This window comes from Paramormyrops kingsleyae, chromosome 24 (assembly GCF_048594095.1).
Source record: "Paramormyrops kingsleyae isolate MSU_618 chromosome 24, PKINGS_0.4, whole genome shotgun sequence".
Taxonomy (NCBI): domain Eukaryota; kingdom Metazoa; phylum Chordata; class Actinopteri; order Osteoglossiformes; family Mormyridae; genus Paramormyrops; species Paramormyrops kingsleyae.
In genome coordinates, this window is record NC_132820.1 from 2,694,884 (window position 1) to 2,711,035 (window position 16,152).

Here is a 16,152-nt window from a genome sequence, read left to right on the forward strand (position 1 = left end):
TTGCTGATAAAAATCTGGAGTTGGCAAGAGCTGACCATAAAAAAGTGGTGAACCACTATATGGCAATCATTTCCAAAAGTGAAAAACGGAGGCGAGGCCAATTGGGGTGTGTGTCGCATGACAGACGCCGAAAAATCGGGCTGCTAAAGCGGTCCGAACTAAACGGGCTTCCTTCCGAGGGATTACGGAGAAATGCGGATCCAATTTATTCACGCCGACGCGTTGAGCACTACAGGGACCGTCGTGCGGATATATCTAGTTGACAGAACTTGTCCCCGTTATTTCCCAACGACGCAAAACATCACGGTCTTAAAAGGAGCCGGAGGAAGGCGGCAGCTTTCGTCACCTTTCCTATATTATCAAGATGAAGTGCTGCATTAAGAGATCCGCGAAAGCCATTCATATAACTTTAATGAAACTAATGCCTTTAAAATATTTAGAGACAATTAGGGAGGAATCCCCTGGAGCCCTTCCCTTTAGCCGTTAGACTGTCAAAGTATATTAAACATAACAAATTCCTAGTGAAATAGATTTAATTGTCCGCGCGCGGGGTGCAGAGCGCGCCGAGACGGGATGGAGCAGAGAATATGGTTGGAGTTTCAGGCTTATTCTGTTGCGCTTATAGGGTCGTGTGGGGTCGTGCCTGGCGGCTCAGCAACGTCACTTACGTGGTTATCACAGGCTAATATCGCTTCGGTTATCTGGTCAACCAGAGGCACGCACTGCTATGTCCCCATGCAGAACACGTATGCGGCCGCATGCTATAATATCAGTAACAGTAACACGTTGGATTGTGCTCATAACAACAACAGTATAGTTGTCGAGAATAAAAATGAATCACGTTTTAGGGCCACTTAATTTAACAGCGAGACCAACAACTATTACACAGGCTGTAATCCCTGTTTGCTACATAAGACTAGTAGCAATGTCCTGAATTTAGTTGTTGAAAACTATAACACGCCGAGATCTACGGCTGAAAGTCAAAAGACGCACCGGAATAGATCACTTCTGGTTTCTAGAGTAACCAAACGACAAATCTGCGACAATACACGTTTAGGTAGCTGCAGTTTGCGTCCAGGCAGCCTTACGCTGAGTATTACCGCCTAGTTTTGTTTGCCAGTGAGCCTGAATGCGCAGGCTTGGCCGCCGCTAGCGGCTGAACACCCCCACGCACAAACAGCACCAGCCCTTATCTCGCTCCCTCCCGAGCTCGGCTGCTGTGTTATTTTCCAGCACGGAGCCTGAACCCGCACGATCGATTCGCATTGATTGTCCCTGACGAGCTGCTCCACTTTCCAGCCAATGTCAGCCCGTCTGCGATCGGGAAGAAGAGAAATGAAGGAAAATCTCTGCCGCCCTGGCGGTGTCATTTCCACACACTTCAGTTGGCCGCCTGCCAGCAGACAGGACACTCACAAGAGGTGGAGTGGACTCTGCTATTGAGGGAGAAGAGGAGCCGAGCGCGCGGCCGGACCCGCGCCACTGCACCTTAGACCATCGCAGCTTAAATACACCAACAGGCTCTTTCTTACATCCAGTGTGTGAAAATTTATCGGGTAATGACCGGTCCCCCCTATACCTAAGTGCTGCGGTTTATTTATTTGTATTGCATTAAACCTTAGGTTGACTTGAAACATTATTTAAAAACATGTGGCTGAATTAACTAAAATATCGACAACGTGATTAATGTTAGCGCACAGGGGTACATTTCAGGCAGTCTCTGTAACTTTTTTGTGCTTAACATATGTCTAAGCAAATGAAACGGATGGGCTTTTGAGTACGTAAAACAGAAAAGAGACAAGACCCCAAAGTCCTGTTTCTCTCCGGCATGTGACGTCATTAAGAGTTATGCGCATTTTTCCTTACTTAAGTCAGACACGTGGTGCCTTAATACAGACATATCTGTCTAAGTAATCATTTCCACGCTTCAGTAGCAGTTGTTGCTAAAATGATGGATTGTGCCTTAATAATATTATTATAGCAACCCTTATCCCACTTATAAAACACTTAGTAAGAAGTAAAGACCATTGTGCTTTGCAATTAATCTTCACTAACTCGGCGCATCAAGTGCATAATTTAAAATAATGTACTCTTCTGGAGAGCCCAGCTGATGTCTTTTGGAAGTGAGAGTGTTTGAAAGAAAACTTCCGTCTTAAAGAGGTATGACTAAAAATGTAGCTGCTTTCTGCTAAGAACAAAAACATATTTTGCGTGAACGGCAACCAGGCAGAGAGGCACCTTCAGGCACGCGCATCAGCCGAAACAATCATATCTCATCCGTAATAATCAACACGTGTTTCGCTTAAAAAACAAACAATTGCACAGGTCTACAATCGTACGGACGGGGTGTGATGCTTTCGTAACGACCACGCTTCGCCATTTGGTGTTTATTATTATTATTGTTATTATTTTGTGGCTACGTTGCGGGAAGTCCAGTTCGGTTTTTACGTGAAGCACCAAAAATCTATGAAATGTGTTTGCATGTTCTTCTCCGCAAGCAGGGATGTAGAGGTGGGATTGCAAGATCCGAAAGGTTGGAGAGCCCACAAGCTCGCTTCCGAGAAAGTACATTTTACGGCAATTTATCATTCCATTTCCCTCGCCTTTATTTCGGTCGAGGGCGGTAATATTTCTACTGGGCTAGAATTTGAATTTTTCCCTGGTTTTGGCATCAATCTCCGCAGCAGGCGCGGAGACGGGGCGCCTGGACAGTGGGATCCCTCCCCTCCGCTCGGATCTGCTTTGGTAGGTGCGAATGAAAAGGGCCTGTGTTTGCAAATATGCAGATACATTGAAGGGGGGAATCATACTTTGTTGAAGTCTGCTGAAAGTTGGGATGTCATCTTCCTAACGATCAAGTTAACAGGGAGGACGGGAGAATGTTTTTTCTTGATTTCCCCAAACGTGCCGCTGCAGACCGTGTGCTGGCACCGCAGAGACCCCGGTTTCAGATCAATGAGTCTAGACAAAAGGTATTTTTGTGTTGCTTTAATGTTAAATCAAATTTCTAACGGGCTCATTTACTGCATGTGCGTGTTTAAGACAAACGTTACCGTTGACTTTGGCGTTTTAGAGATTTACGTTTGCACTTTGTGTTAAGTCATTTATCTTCTTTTAAAACGTGTTCCTAGACCGGTTATTGTTGTAACACTCATTTTAAAATATCGTGGCATTATTTGGTGTTTAACTGGCCAGTGTGTAAAAATGTGGAGTGTTAAATATTCTGTTTATGATAGGCGCTGAACTTGACGCTCTCGTTATATATGCCGAAATAAATGATGTCACTTATATTTGATTACCATGATGGTGATTTATGATAGTCGTGATTTTCGTGTCAAGTGCTTAAATATTATGGTAAGTTTCCCCCCGCTTTTAAGAGTGAACTTTTCGTACCCGGGGAATTCGTACATTTTATCTACGAAAATGTATTAATCGTACAAATGCTTTCTTTATCTATGTACTTAGTAGCAGCATACCTATGTGTACGGCCGATGTATTTCATTTTTACTTTGGGGAGAGCACGCTCGTGTTCGGCGGATTTGGTGAAGCGCTCCCTGCTCTTTGTTGTTCCCGTGGAGGGATCCGGCCGCCGCCTGAGCGCGATGTCCCCCCTGCCCGAGCGCTGCTGCGTGCGGGGATTTACTGCGACCCCCCGGCGCTGCCGCAATCCGCGCTCGGCGGCTCCTGCTTCGCTGCGTGTTTTCCTGCCTGCAATTAAACGGCGCCTTAACTTCAGTTGTTAGACTGTTGTTTCGCGTCGGGGCTTGTTTGTGCGCTGGGATCATTCAATCAGAGGTGCGATGGAAGAATACGCAGCGTTACTTGTATAATAAGAGTGATTATTATTAACGTTTGGGCAGTCTGCTGGGTCCGATGTGTGTCTGCGTGTGTGTCCGTGTGTGTGAACGCGCCTGCTTGCGCACGGGCGTGAACGCGCGCTTGGGGCCAAAAAACGTTATAGGCTATGCATTACCTGAGCTAATAAATGTATAACTTGCACACCCCCCACCAGATAGGGAGTAGCAACTTAATGCTCGGCTGTTATTCCGTTACGATTTCGGGACGCTCGGGATGGCTGCCCACCACCAACAAGGAAAATGCTGAAAAGATATTTTTAAGTAATGCTTTCAGTTTCGGCTTTTGGTCGCACATGAAGTATTGACGAAACTAGGGAATAGCAGGCTGTTGCTTCTGTAAGTGGATAGGGATTCGTAATAATTTGACGGATTGATCATGAAGCGATTAGCGTTTTATATGCCTGATGTGCTATTAATCGTATACACTTGTCAGCCTATGAAGGGAGAATTTTCAGCTATTCCGAGGCGATCCGGCAATTGTCACATCAGTCACATTTCGGCGGAAATCTGCCTTCATACTAGGCATCGAGGTCTCAGGTGACTGTGCCGCTAAACTAGAAGTTAGTCTGGCGATTTTCTTTTTACAGTTTGGATGTCAGATTTAACGCCGATGCTGAATCACACGGATCTTATTCTCAACCCGATAACTGAGCCGGTCTGCTATTATTGTAATGAATCGGGCTAATCATTTATAATAAAGAGAGGAAGACAACTGTAGCAGTGGCAAGTTAATTTAAGATGCCCCATTTTCAGGTCAATTTACAATCAATTATGACATAGACGATATCTATCAAAATGCAGAACAAACAAGCAAGTAATTGAAACCCCATTTAGTTAAGCAATTGAGTTCAAAGACGTAGCGAGTAGATTGGAAATATCCGACCAACATTTTTTTAGGACTGTGTAATTAGCAAAGTCATTCTGTCTTTTCATGCTGGTGTCATGATGAAATAGGTTGCGTTTCACCGAATTAAGCTTCCTTAATTAAAAACAATTGCAACAACAATAATAATAATTTCACTATTGCTACTGGGTATAAAATGTAGGGGATTTTTTGTGTGACTCCTACCTTAAGCTAAGGATCAGTGCAAGAATCCCTGTCTTTCAGAAGTACAGTAAAATCGGGCTTAAGGAGCTGTATTCTAAACCATTTTCGCTTGGCTTTCCTTTGGAGAACCCAGCGGGAAAAAAGTGCAGAAATCCAAACGTGACCCCGCGTAAGTGCCTTGCACTGATCCGCCGTCCGCCCGTCACACCCCCCCCCCCCAGATCAAATTGTTTTGAATTTTTTTTTACTAAATTGAATCCTTAGCAACACATTCCTGCCTAATTATTGGGGGAATCTGGCACTGACAGCCATATGTACTCCACAGTGACAGCAGCCAATCACAGGCGTTGTTTCAACTCGGATATGTAAGGTTATGTATTAATGGCTGTCCACGGTTTGGCATCCGTTCGTTATAGCCCACTTTGATGTGATGTCATGAGAGTTACCCCCTTTTTTAAGTGCTGCTTGTTGACATTAGTGTGAATGTTTATTTTTTTTTGCAGCGCATTTGCATCTGGTCCTGTTATATGATGGTGCGGCCCCCCTCCTGCTCCTCTAGGGGGCTCCGCACAGGGACTCCTTCTACCTGCAAACCGCTTGCGGGGGGAGTTTAAGTCGGTATTACAGGAAGCCCCATTTCCCGATCAGCGGGGGGACGGCCTTGTTTGATAGGCTGCACACTGTCCTGCCATTTGTCTTGCCTTTCTTTTTTCATCTTTTTTTTTTTTTTTTGGTAGATCATTTAACACTAAGGGACCAAGAAAGAAAAAACGAGGTAAAAGAGGAAGGGAGCGAGAGGGAGGGCAGCCAGGGGGGCGGCGGCGGTGCGAGGGCCTGGGGGGGCCCGCTCCTGATCAGACGCATTGTGCTGCGGCGAGCGGCCTGGCCCGGTTCTGCTGGCGCCGCAGGCCCCCGTGCTGCTGGGAACACGGGGGCTGCGTTCCCGCCTTTGAAGCTCTACCTCCTACTAATTCTGGCCTTCCAATTTACACACACTGTGCCCCCCCCCTCCGTCCTTCCCCTCGCCTTTGTCTGCCATATAAGGGCCGGTCCAGCACGGCCCCCTTCCTTGGCGTTTCTCTGCGGTGTCGCGAGTGCGTGCCTGCGTGCGTGTGTGTGTGTGTGTGTGTGTGTGCGCGCTTCCGCCGCGCTCGTGTGGCTTCTGAAGGACAGGTCAGGAAAATTTAGGGTTTATTTTTTTCCGGCGCCTCACATGGCGCCCCGGCGACGGGGCTGGTGGTGCCGGAACGCTGGGCCTCTCGCGGGTTGCGTCATGCGGAGCTTTTCTAGGACAGGTGTTCCGCCAGCCAAAGGCTCTCGACTGCCTTTACCAGCGGCCAAGCCACTACGGACCATACTAGCTTTCCAGAAAGGGCTGCTGACGGGGATGTTGTAGGTTCAAGTCCTGGGGGACCGTGGGAGGGGGGGAGGGGACCTGCTCAAGTCATGTGACCTAAAATGCCCCAGGAAAAAAAAAACACCCGCCTAATGACTGAGTGTGAGCAGGTTTTGGGGGCTAACGATAGCTAGGCGGGGAAGAAATAATAATAGTTAATAAATAATAATATGTTCTTTGATAAAGCATGAGTAGGGATGGCTCATGTCGCTTCAGCTCAGTGGAGCGATGAAACAAGGTGGGGGGGGGGGGGGAGCTGGGGGGGCTCACCTTCCGGAAGAAGCACGTCAGCCAGATGGCGTTTAAGAAACGAGGAACTAAGGTATACAAACACGGATTTGTACCTGCGTGCGGGCGAAAGGGTACCATGTACTGGAGAGTGATGTTTATCTGGGTCAGATCACACTCCGGACTTAAACTTAGCCAGACGTCGTTTTAAATTTTTTTTTCTCGACATCCAGTATGTGTGTCTGTATTATTTGTACCACAGGGTCTGCAGGAGTGACTCCTTCAGAGTCGCCCCTATGAGAGTGAGGTGAGCAGGTGTCTGGGCTGCGATTCGTGAATGGGGAGTGTGTGAGGTGCCCTGCCGCTGGTTTTAATGTTGGGCTGTTATCTTATTAATGGTGGATAGATGTACAGGGGTGTGTTGATTCAGAAAGAGAGGGAGGACAGGACATTCCCCCACCCATCTGCCAGGTCTGTCACTCCCTCCACCTGCCCCCTGGCTTATATGACTGTTTCCTGGCAAACGGTGACCATGTACATGGCGCTCGAGGGTTGGACAGAAACTATCCAACAGCCCGGTCCGGTCCATTCCAACAGCACGCCCGTCACCCAGCCGCTCGGTCGCTTTCTCTCAGCGGCCGGTCCCACTTTAACGTTTCTCCCTCTCTCTCCTGTCTTTCTCCCGCAGTTTTCAGTTCGTCTGCGGGAAGATGTGGATGAGGGTGGGGATTTAGAGCTGGGTCGAGGGCTCCAAGGGCTTCGATTGGCCGATCCGTCAGCAGGGGAGGTATCGCCCTCACCTGGGCTTTGAACAAGACCGCCAGCAAACGCCCCTCCTCCGCACGTGCCGGACCATGTCTGGCGGACGACCAGAGGGGAGCCAAAGCGCCGAGAGCCTGGACAAGAGCAGCTGCGGCGAGGAGGCGCCGGCACCCGTCACCGAGCGGCGCAGTCGGAGCGGCATCATCAGCGAGCCGCTCAGCAAGAGCCTGAAGAAGTCGCGAGCTCTGTCGCAGTACACCGCCAGCTGCTCCAACGGACTGCTGCAGAATGGCGCGCTGGGGGGTGAGCCCAAGGGCAACTCCGGCACGGTGCAGGACAAGCAGCAGGTGGTGCCGAGCAAGGTGGAGCGGACCCTGGACCAGGTTCTTGAAGCACAGAACGGGCTGCTCCACTTTGCGCAGGCTGCAGCACTCTTGAAGCGCGCTGGGATGGAGCATATGCTGCTTCCCGGCGAGCAGGCGGTGGCCGGCCTGGGCGACCTGGAGGGCGTGTCCGGCGCCGACGCCATCGGTGGCCCGGCGGACTTCCCCTACCTGGGCGGCTTCCCCTTTAACCCGGGTCTCTTCATCATGACGCCCGCCGGAGTCTTCCTCGCCGACAGCGCGCTGCACATGGCCGGCCTGGCGGAGTACCCCATGCAGAGCGAGCTGGCCTCCGCCATCAGCTCGGGCAAGAAGAAGCGGAAACGCTGCGGCATGTGCCCGCCGTGCCGCCGGCGCATAAACTGCGAGCAGTGCAGCAGCTGCCGGAACCGCAAAACGGGCCACCAGATCTGTAAATTTCGCAAGTGCGAGGAACTTAAAAAGAAGCCGTCCGCTGCACTGGAGGTAAGGGTGTGAGGCGCGACCGAGGGGGTCGAGGCACTAAGGGTTCCTGGAGGCGGGCGTTAAAAAAGGGCTCTGGATGGAGGGATTAGACCGGGTAGAGGCTGGAGGGATGGAGCGCTGGGCGGCGCTGGGATCGGCTAGGGAGGAAGGCGGGGCTTAAGAGGTGAGGATGTGATGTAGGTGGGGTTTAAGAGCTAATAGGATGGGATGAGGCTGTGATATCGGGGAGTGACAGGTGGTGGAATAGAGGATGTTTGTGGCCAGACACACGGACACACACACGCACACACATACACGCACACACACACGCACGCACAGACACACACAGACACACGCACACACACACGCACACACACACGCACAGACACACACACAGGCAGCACAGGATTCCCTTTAATCTTTCCACCCTCCCCTCCACATATCCACCCCCCCAGTTGAAATTGACAAGTGTCGGCCATCTCTATTCTATATCACCCCCCCACACACACATCCTCTCAGCAAATGAGCCGGCTTAAAAAAAATATCCCCCCTAAGCACAATCTCCCATATTGGCGATCGGTCCATGTCCGGGCGCTGTGTGTGTGTCTGTGTGTGTGTGTGTGTGTGTGTCTGTGTCTGTGTGTGTGTCTGTGCGTGTGTATGTGTGTCTGTGCGTGTGTATGTGTGTCTGTGCGTGTGCGTGTGAGATGCCTGTAACTGGCGCGCCCAGTCCATCTGGCACCGGGCTCATCATCTGAGGCGCCAGGTGTCACCGCCGCGCGCCTGCTCTCCCCAAGCCCGCGCCCCGTCCCCGCCGTGTGTCCGCAGGGCCTCCGCGCCCACCACCCCCCCACCCTCCCCATCACGGTCGCCCCCCTGCCATGGTTTCGAAATGAAGAGCATGGCGTCATTAGTCATGTCAGAAGCCAGTGAGGACGTGTCAGGATAGCCTGCATGCTGGGGGGGGTGGTGGTGGGGGGGGGGGGGGGGGGGGTCGGGTGTTCACTTTCACCCCTGGGGGGGTTTCCGGGTCCCGGCTGAAGTGTGAGGTTAGGGATATTTTGCAGGATGATTGACATCGTGTCTGGTGGGGGGGTGGGGGGCGATTCGAGATTAGGGTGAGCTTGGGGGGGGGGTGGGCCTGCGTTAGCGGATCATCCTGAGGAACGGCGTCGAGTCAGAGCCGGAACGTGGCCCGGACAGAGCCAATGGGACCTGTTTGGTTATTACCACAGTGTGGGACTGCGCCAAGGACACCAGGAACTCTCTGGCTGCGTGTAGGCCGGTCAAGCTTAGGCTCATAGAGAGAGACTTTGCCGCGCGTGATCTGGATCGGGCCGGTCCGACGCTTTCCTGCCCCTGGGCCGACGCAGTGCTTCTGACAACTTCGGGTGTGACTCTGAAGATTTCTCTGCTCCAAAGTTCATGTTACGTCAGGTTCAACTCTGAACAGTCACTCTTAACATGTATGTTGCTTGATATCTCATTAATTCCTTACAAGTTGCATAATCTCATCAATTATATTGTATTTGAAGGGTAGTCTGTCACGCAATGGAGTTTAATTGCATATAGATGATGGTACTCTGGACTGTGTTTTACTGCTACGATCTACATACTTTTTGTAATTGTCTATGTTTAAACGTTTGTCTATGGGACCAATTTGTGGCAAGATAGCTAACTGGCTAAATATCTAGCTAAACTTTATAAGCACAGTATTTCGTAAAACTGACATATGTAAGAAAAAAAAGTTGCATCTAGTCTGTTGGGGTTTGATTGTAAATGATACTTAAACATAAGATGAAATAGCTGTAATGTAATTTGAATAAAAATTTTGCCCCCCCGAATTTGAGTCAGATGGTTATCAATTATTTGTCTTGCCGAAATAAAAGCTAGATAAAACATAAAGAATGAAGAAGTTCCTTACGTCTTCGCTAAATGCAGAAATGCCTCCTAGCTGCCTAAAGACAGAATGAATCCTTGTTAGTTTAGAATTCGCTTATTTATGAACTCATTGAATCGGTTTTGACACGGAAACAAATTATTCAGCCTACTTTATAGTGGCACATTTCTTTGTTCCTGCCTGGAAGGAGCAGCTTGGGCATTTAGCACGGTGCCACACAAATGCAGCGAACGGCTAAATTAATTAAGCACTATTCACTTGTAGCTGTAATTTTATAGTGTGCTATCAAATTGCGTATAATTGCTAGTTTTTCTACTTCTCGGTCGTGTTTCCAGTGAACATAACGCTCATATCATAAGCAACAGCTGACTGGCCACACGTGTTTATGCTCTGTTGGTTAATACATGCAATTATGAGGGGAAAATCTATTTTTGCTATAGACTATTGACCATCATCGCTTGAAGCACACAGGTAGAACAGCCCTTCAGAAACCTTCAGATCGGTGAGGTGACTGTCACCGAAAGCCTGAAAACATCCTACATTCATAGTCATTTTAGCTTCTGTGAACTTAATTCCCAGGGTATCCTCGCCGCACATCAGATCACATGAGGGTTTAGCGAGGACAGGAACACACAGATTCATCATTGGAACTTGTCGGGTTCTGAGTCGTTGATGGAGGACGTTGAAGGCCAGCACCCCACCAGTCCGGCCAGTCGTAGGCGCAGGCGAGGTCCTGCTAGTGGAATCGAACCCCAGCCGAGAGCCTTATTGGCACACATCATCTATGTCAGACTTTTCGTGGGGGTCGTTCGCCGGGGTCATCGCCTGCCGTCCTGGGGTCACAGTGACCTGTTGAAGTTCTCAAAACAGCACACAAATGTTTTGTTTACGTCGTTTGCTAACTGAAGGCCTTCGTCCAAACGAAATCTAAGTTACTCTGATGCCAAGAGTTCGATTTTTTTCCCCCCCAAATATCATATCAGTCTCTTCCAGTCTTATGTTTAATTAATTCAGTCTTCGGGAAGAAAAAAGAAGCCAGACTTTAAGTCATATATTGTACAAAAAATTAAAAAAATAATATTGCACACACATACAAAATATATAGAGTTTTTATCCTTTATTTACTTTTGCTCACTAAGTCAAATACGGATGCTTGATTCACCAAAGTAGAAGCCCAAGCACAGGTATGTCGGGATTTCAGTAGCTTTTGCATATCCCATCATGCTTTGCTTTGAGGTGAGAGGTCAGAGTTTTGTTTTTAAAGAGGAGCTGTGATTTTGCGCTGCTTTTTTAAGTGCGTTTGTTGTCTGTCGACTGGAAAACCAGGTGATCGGTCGGGCTCTGCTTGGAAAGTCAGTGGATCGGGCAAAATGGACAAGGGGTCGAGTTGCGCCGCGCTTTTGTGTACGTGTGCATTTTTAATTTTTTTTTTTGGGCGTATTGGGGCACGTCCTGCAGAGCTTCCGGCAACAACTGCCGCCAGGCTCAGCCCAATTCGCATGTAGGTCCGTAGGTGTGAAAACATGCCGCGTGTCACCGGAGATGCACTTTCAAGCACGAGAAACCGAGAGGCTGTCACTGTTAAAGCCGAAAGCTAGTTACTAAATAGCCTGGGTGAATATTTGGTCGGTAATTGTCCTGATTGTGAATGAGTCGCACCTTCCTTCGTGACGCACTATGGATTACGGCTTCTGGGAAGATAATAAGAGCAGTACTGCATGTGCTTGATGCGTCCATGCGAGTGGGGTGCCGTAAATCTCGCAGGGGAGAGGTTCCGAAACGCTAGCTCTGTGGCGGGGGGGGGGTGGCGCCAGCCAGACCTCTGGGCTGTTTTCCATCGAAACCTCACGGTAGCCCAGGGGCGGCCGTAAAAACGGGGCCGAGATGGACGTGGCGAGCCGGACCGCGCTGGTGGGAGGTGTCTGTCGTTATTTTAGGAGCCTCGCAGATGAACAGAAATGTAAGGGCTGCAGGAGACGGCCTGGTGGAGAAGCAGCTCAGTACGGGGAGATGGAGCACAGCATGTACCCGTAGCAATCCTGTGGGACCTGACACACCATGTGGGGTCTGACATGTATGATGTATGTGTAGGAAGAAGGAGGGGTACCATGATCCAGACCATGTGGGGTCTGACATGTATGATGTATGTGTAGGAAGAACGAGGGGAACCATGATCCAGACGATGAGGGGTCTGACATGTATCTACAGGGACAACGAGGGGAATCAGGATTCAGGTCATGAGGGGTCTGACATGTATCTATAAGAACAGTAAAGGGAACCATGATGCGGACCATGAGGGGTCTGACATCTATCAATAGGAACAGTAAAGGGAACCATGATCCAGACCATGAGGTGTCTGACATGTATCTACAGGAACAATAAAGGGAACCATGATCCAGACCATGAGGGGTCTGACATCTATCAATAGGAACAGTAAAGGGAACCATGATCCAGACCATGAGGGGTCTGACATCTATCAATAGGAACAGTAAAGGGAACCACGATCGAGACCATGTGAGTCTGATCTGGTTAGGCCAGTCCAGCACCAAACGTTAATACATCCACACACATGTGTATGTTTCTGGAGGTGAACACTGCATAATATTTTGGCTACACTTGTCATTGTATGCACGCACATGTTTTTTTGTAAGCTCATGTTAGCCCGTTCTGTCTGTTCCGTCACACATCTGCGAGGACGCCGGCAGCGTCCAGGCCTGCAGCGGTCCCCGGACACTTGGAAGGGGCACATGTGTGGTCAGCTGGCTCATCCTCGCTGTCTCTAGTTGATTATTTATTCATCTCTTCATTTATTTATTGCTGCAGCTGCGAGCTGCCCTTTGTCTGCCGTTGGCAGGCCGGCTCTGAGGAGGGATGTGACCGACTTTTGCGTTCTCCCCCACCCCCCCCCCCCAGAAAGGCCGCCATAGGAGCCGGGATGCAAACAGGGGAGAGTTCGCATCCTCTGCCAGGCGGCATGGGGCCCGAAGGGGCAGGGGGGGGTCACCTGAGGTGAAGGTGCTGTGTGCAGATGTGGTAGCGGGAGGGGGGCACAAGGGAAGGGGGGGATTGGGACTCATATACTGCAGGGAAGGCCGTTATGTCAGGGGCACCTCGAGGCTCGAAACCGAAATGCGCATTTCTTATTGAAAAGAGCCGAGAACAGTAATTAAAGGGCCATGCAAATTACCCGGCCAGCCCGGTACCAGATAGTGAGGTAGAAGACGGACAGAATAGGAGCCAAACACGGGGGAGGGGGTAATGTCGCACGCGGTACATGTCCGGCCGGTCCCGATCAAAATCTATCAGGGCCATCTTTTATTTCTCTGCCTCGACTCGGAAATCTTTAAATCAAAGGAGGCCTGACTTACAAGCCAGAATTCGAGATGCTGTGGGATAGTTGGAGCCAAGCATCCTTTTCCACAGGTGAGCAGATGAAAGAGCCGGAATCGTATTACAAGCTAGCCGACTCGCTAAGTGCGTTTTCTGTTATAACTGGCTGGTGTCCGTGTCATAGCTGATTACTGTAAATGAATGGATCATTTGTTTGGATGTTTTGATAGCTTTCACTTTGTGTTCTGGCTTGAGAATCGCAGCCCGTGCCAGCGTGGCGATACATGCTTTGTCTGTCAAGTGAAGTTGTTAAACAGCTGATTTTTTTGATTTATGGAGTGGGCTTGTTTGTGCAGTTATAGACTGATATGAAATTTAAAGATGGTGTTATCGAGTGATAAAATATGTTGGCATATTCTGTCCTGTGAGCTTGTTTCTGTCTGCATGCTTTGGTATGTTAAATTGTGTTTTTATTTGCGTCCGTTTGGTCACGTGCTTGTGTGTGATGCATATTTGTCAATGCGACATGTATGCTGCCGTTTCTGTGTTTATGTTTGCGTTCATTTGGTCATGTGCTTGTGTGTAACGCGTATTTGTCAACGTGCACATTTATGCTGCCGTTTGTGTGTTTTTATTAAAATGATGTGATGTTCTTCGTGTGTTATTTGCGCAAGCCGTGTGTGTAAGAGGCATGTGGATGCACGTTGGCCTGCGTGTGCATGTTCATCACGCGTCAGGCCCGCAGCTTACGCATTTCGCACATAGCTGTCAGAGACGCTCGTTCACAGATACAGGCGTCCACTCAGGTGCGTTTGTCGTTGATCTCTTTCGCCTCAACAGACATGTGGAATCAGATGACAGTAAAATGGGGGAGGTGGGAAAAAAACAGGTGACAGAAGAGAGACCCCCGGTTTTACTGATGGGGAGCAGGGAGGGGATGTGTTGTGCGTTGTGGCTAAATAATGAATGGGGCATATCGGATTTCACTTGGAGCCATGGCTCACGGCAGCCCAGGAGGGGCGGGAGTGTAGGGGGAGGGGTGGCTGTGATGGTAGGGGGGGTGGGGGGAATGGGGGGGTAAGGTCTGTTTGGGACAGCTTGGCGTGACGCTTAACTAAGCCAGCTGCTCTCTGGGCTTGGGGGAGAGGAAGGGAGGGGTCTGGGAGAGAAGGTGGGAGAAAAAATGTAATATGGAACGGGGACAGGTAGATGGCGGAGCAGGTGAGAGCGTCCAGGAACGCAGGCCGTGCAAAAAGAATGCATGGCCAAAAGAACATTCCGGAAGGTTAGCGAGAAGCCTTCGTAATTTACCAGCAGTACAATGAAAACTCTGGATGGCTTAGATAGCAAAAGTCAAATGCGGCCGTTTGTTTTAAACGCCAGCGTCGTAAAATCATGCGTCGTGCGTGAAAGGGGTTTATGATGTACTGTTACCCGGACCTGGGGCTGATGTTGACCCCAGCCCCCCGCAGACTTCTGGCTGTCATGGAAACCCCCCTCCAGTGCTGTCAGTGCCCCCCCCCCCCCGGATCCATGATGCTGATTCCTCTCCTCTTTTCCTCTTTCCAAGAAGGTGATGCTGCCGGCGGGGGCAGCGTTCCGGTGGTTCCAGTAGGACTGTGATCCCGACGCTCGCCAGCGGAGTGTGACGGCACCCCTTCCACCCCCCCTGCCCCCCCCCCCCAGCTTGGATTGTCTTGGGCGCCTGGGACCCCCTGGCTGAACCACAAAACGCTGAAGTCAAAATGCATATTACTAATGGATGCACCTTCATATTCCTGAACCAAAAATAAATGTACAGAGATCTATGGCAATTCATTCTCTTTTCTATGTTCCGTTTTGGTACCTTTTTGTCCTTTTTCCAGCAGATTTCAGTCATTTTGACATGGAACTTCTCATCGCCAAACTGTAATGAGGGATTGAGGTGTGCGGACAATCAGCTAAGCTCTGTGTTCGGTGTTCATGTCGTTTCTGTGTGGAAAGATACTGTACTTGTGTAGAGAATGTAAATTTACAGCTATATTTTAAGAGACTAGCAGCTAATGACAAGCACTCTTGTAAGTCGGCATCATTGTTTTTACTTACAACCCTCTGTATTTTTCGATTGGTTATTTTTTTATATTTTGTTTCATTTCTGTTTTGTTACGTGACTGAAGAGCAGTTTTGAAAACTGCCCAGTGTTTGATATTAAAAGCGAAACGTCGACGATATAGAATTGCGATTCCTGACCGAATAGAGATTTTTAGTCTGACAGCCCTGCCGTGGCCCAAACTCCCAAAAATGAGGGAAGACTCATTTTCCGCAGTAGTTTTCAGATGACAGCAGAAAACGCCGCCCGTCATTCTCCCCTGCACCCTTCACTGGCGGCCCCAAGTCTCCGCGTCCCGGAGAGGCTCACACTGCTGACCGTGTGTGGGGGCCCCGGGCTCTGTACGAGGTGCGGCGCTCCAGTGGCATCGTCCATCCACTGCACCGCCACTGCATCTCCGAAAGGAATCCCTTATGTTTGTATTAATTTAGAAACCTGGGCTGTTTTTTTTTTTTTTTGTGAATAAAAAATGACTGCATGTATTTGTGTCCGTATCTACAGCTCTTTTGCATGGCGTTTTTAGAAAGGTATACTAAGTGCTAAAAAAGCAATTGCAGACCACTGGTAAAAAATACTGCAGTTAAAAGTACATAAATCTTTCTGAATTGTCCCTCATTTATTTCATGAAAATAAGGGGAAAAACTGAAGCATTAGGAAGTAGTTTTAAAAAAAAGTATCGGGGCTTGCTTTTGTTTTGGTACTTGTTATGATTTCA

The 16,152-nt window shown here is 49.3% G+C and overlaps 1 protein-coding gene across 6 annotated transcripts; it reads left to right on the forward strand.

The window, feature by feature from the left end:
* Window positions 1-1,206: 1,206 nt before the first annotated feature.
* Window positions 1,207-15,906, forward strand: cxxc5a (CXXC finger protein 5a). 6 transcript variants are annotated; one of them, XM_072706508.1, is made up of 4 exons: window positions 2,756-2,972; window positions 5,643-5,680; window positions 7,218-8,139; window positions 14,919-15,905. In XM_072706508.1, the coding sequence occupies exons 3-4, from the start codon at window positions 7,384-7,386 to the stop codon at window positions 14,961-14,963; spliced, it is 801 nt and encodes a 266-aa protein (XP_072562609.1). In that variant the 5' UTR covers window positions 2,756-2,972; window positions 5,643-5,680; window positions 7,218-7,383; the 3' UTR covers window positions 14,964-15,905. The 6 variants fall into 6 exon arrangements, with proteins under 6 accessions (XP_072562610.1, XP_072562611.1, XP_072562612.1 ...); XM_072706509.1 differs by lacking the exons at window positions 2,756-2,972; window positions 5,643-5,680 and adding an exon at window positions 1,207-1,556; XM_072706510.1 differs by lacking the exons at window positions 2,756-2,972; window positions 5,643-5,680 and adding an exon at window positions 1,855-2,160.
* Window positions 15,907-16,152: the final 246 nt, after the last annotated feature.

Bases quoted from the DNA above. Each gene is read 5' to 3' on its own strand.
- cxxc5a (XM_072706509.1), top strand. From the start codon at position 7,384: ATGTCTGGCGGACGACCAGAGGGGAGCCAAAGCGCCGAGAGCCTGGAC. The intron at 8,140-14,918 runs GTAAGGGTGTGA...CCTCTTTCCAAG, and splicing joins AGCCGTCCGCTGCACTGGAG to AAGGTGATGCTGCCGGCGGG.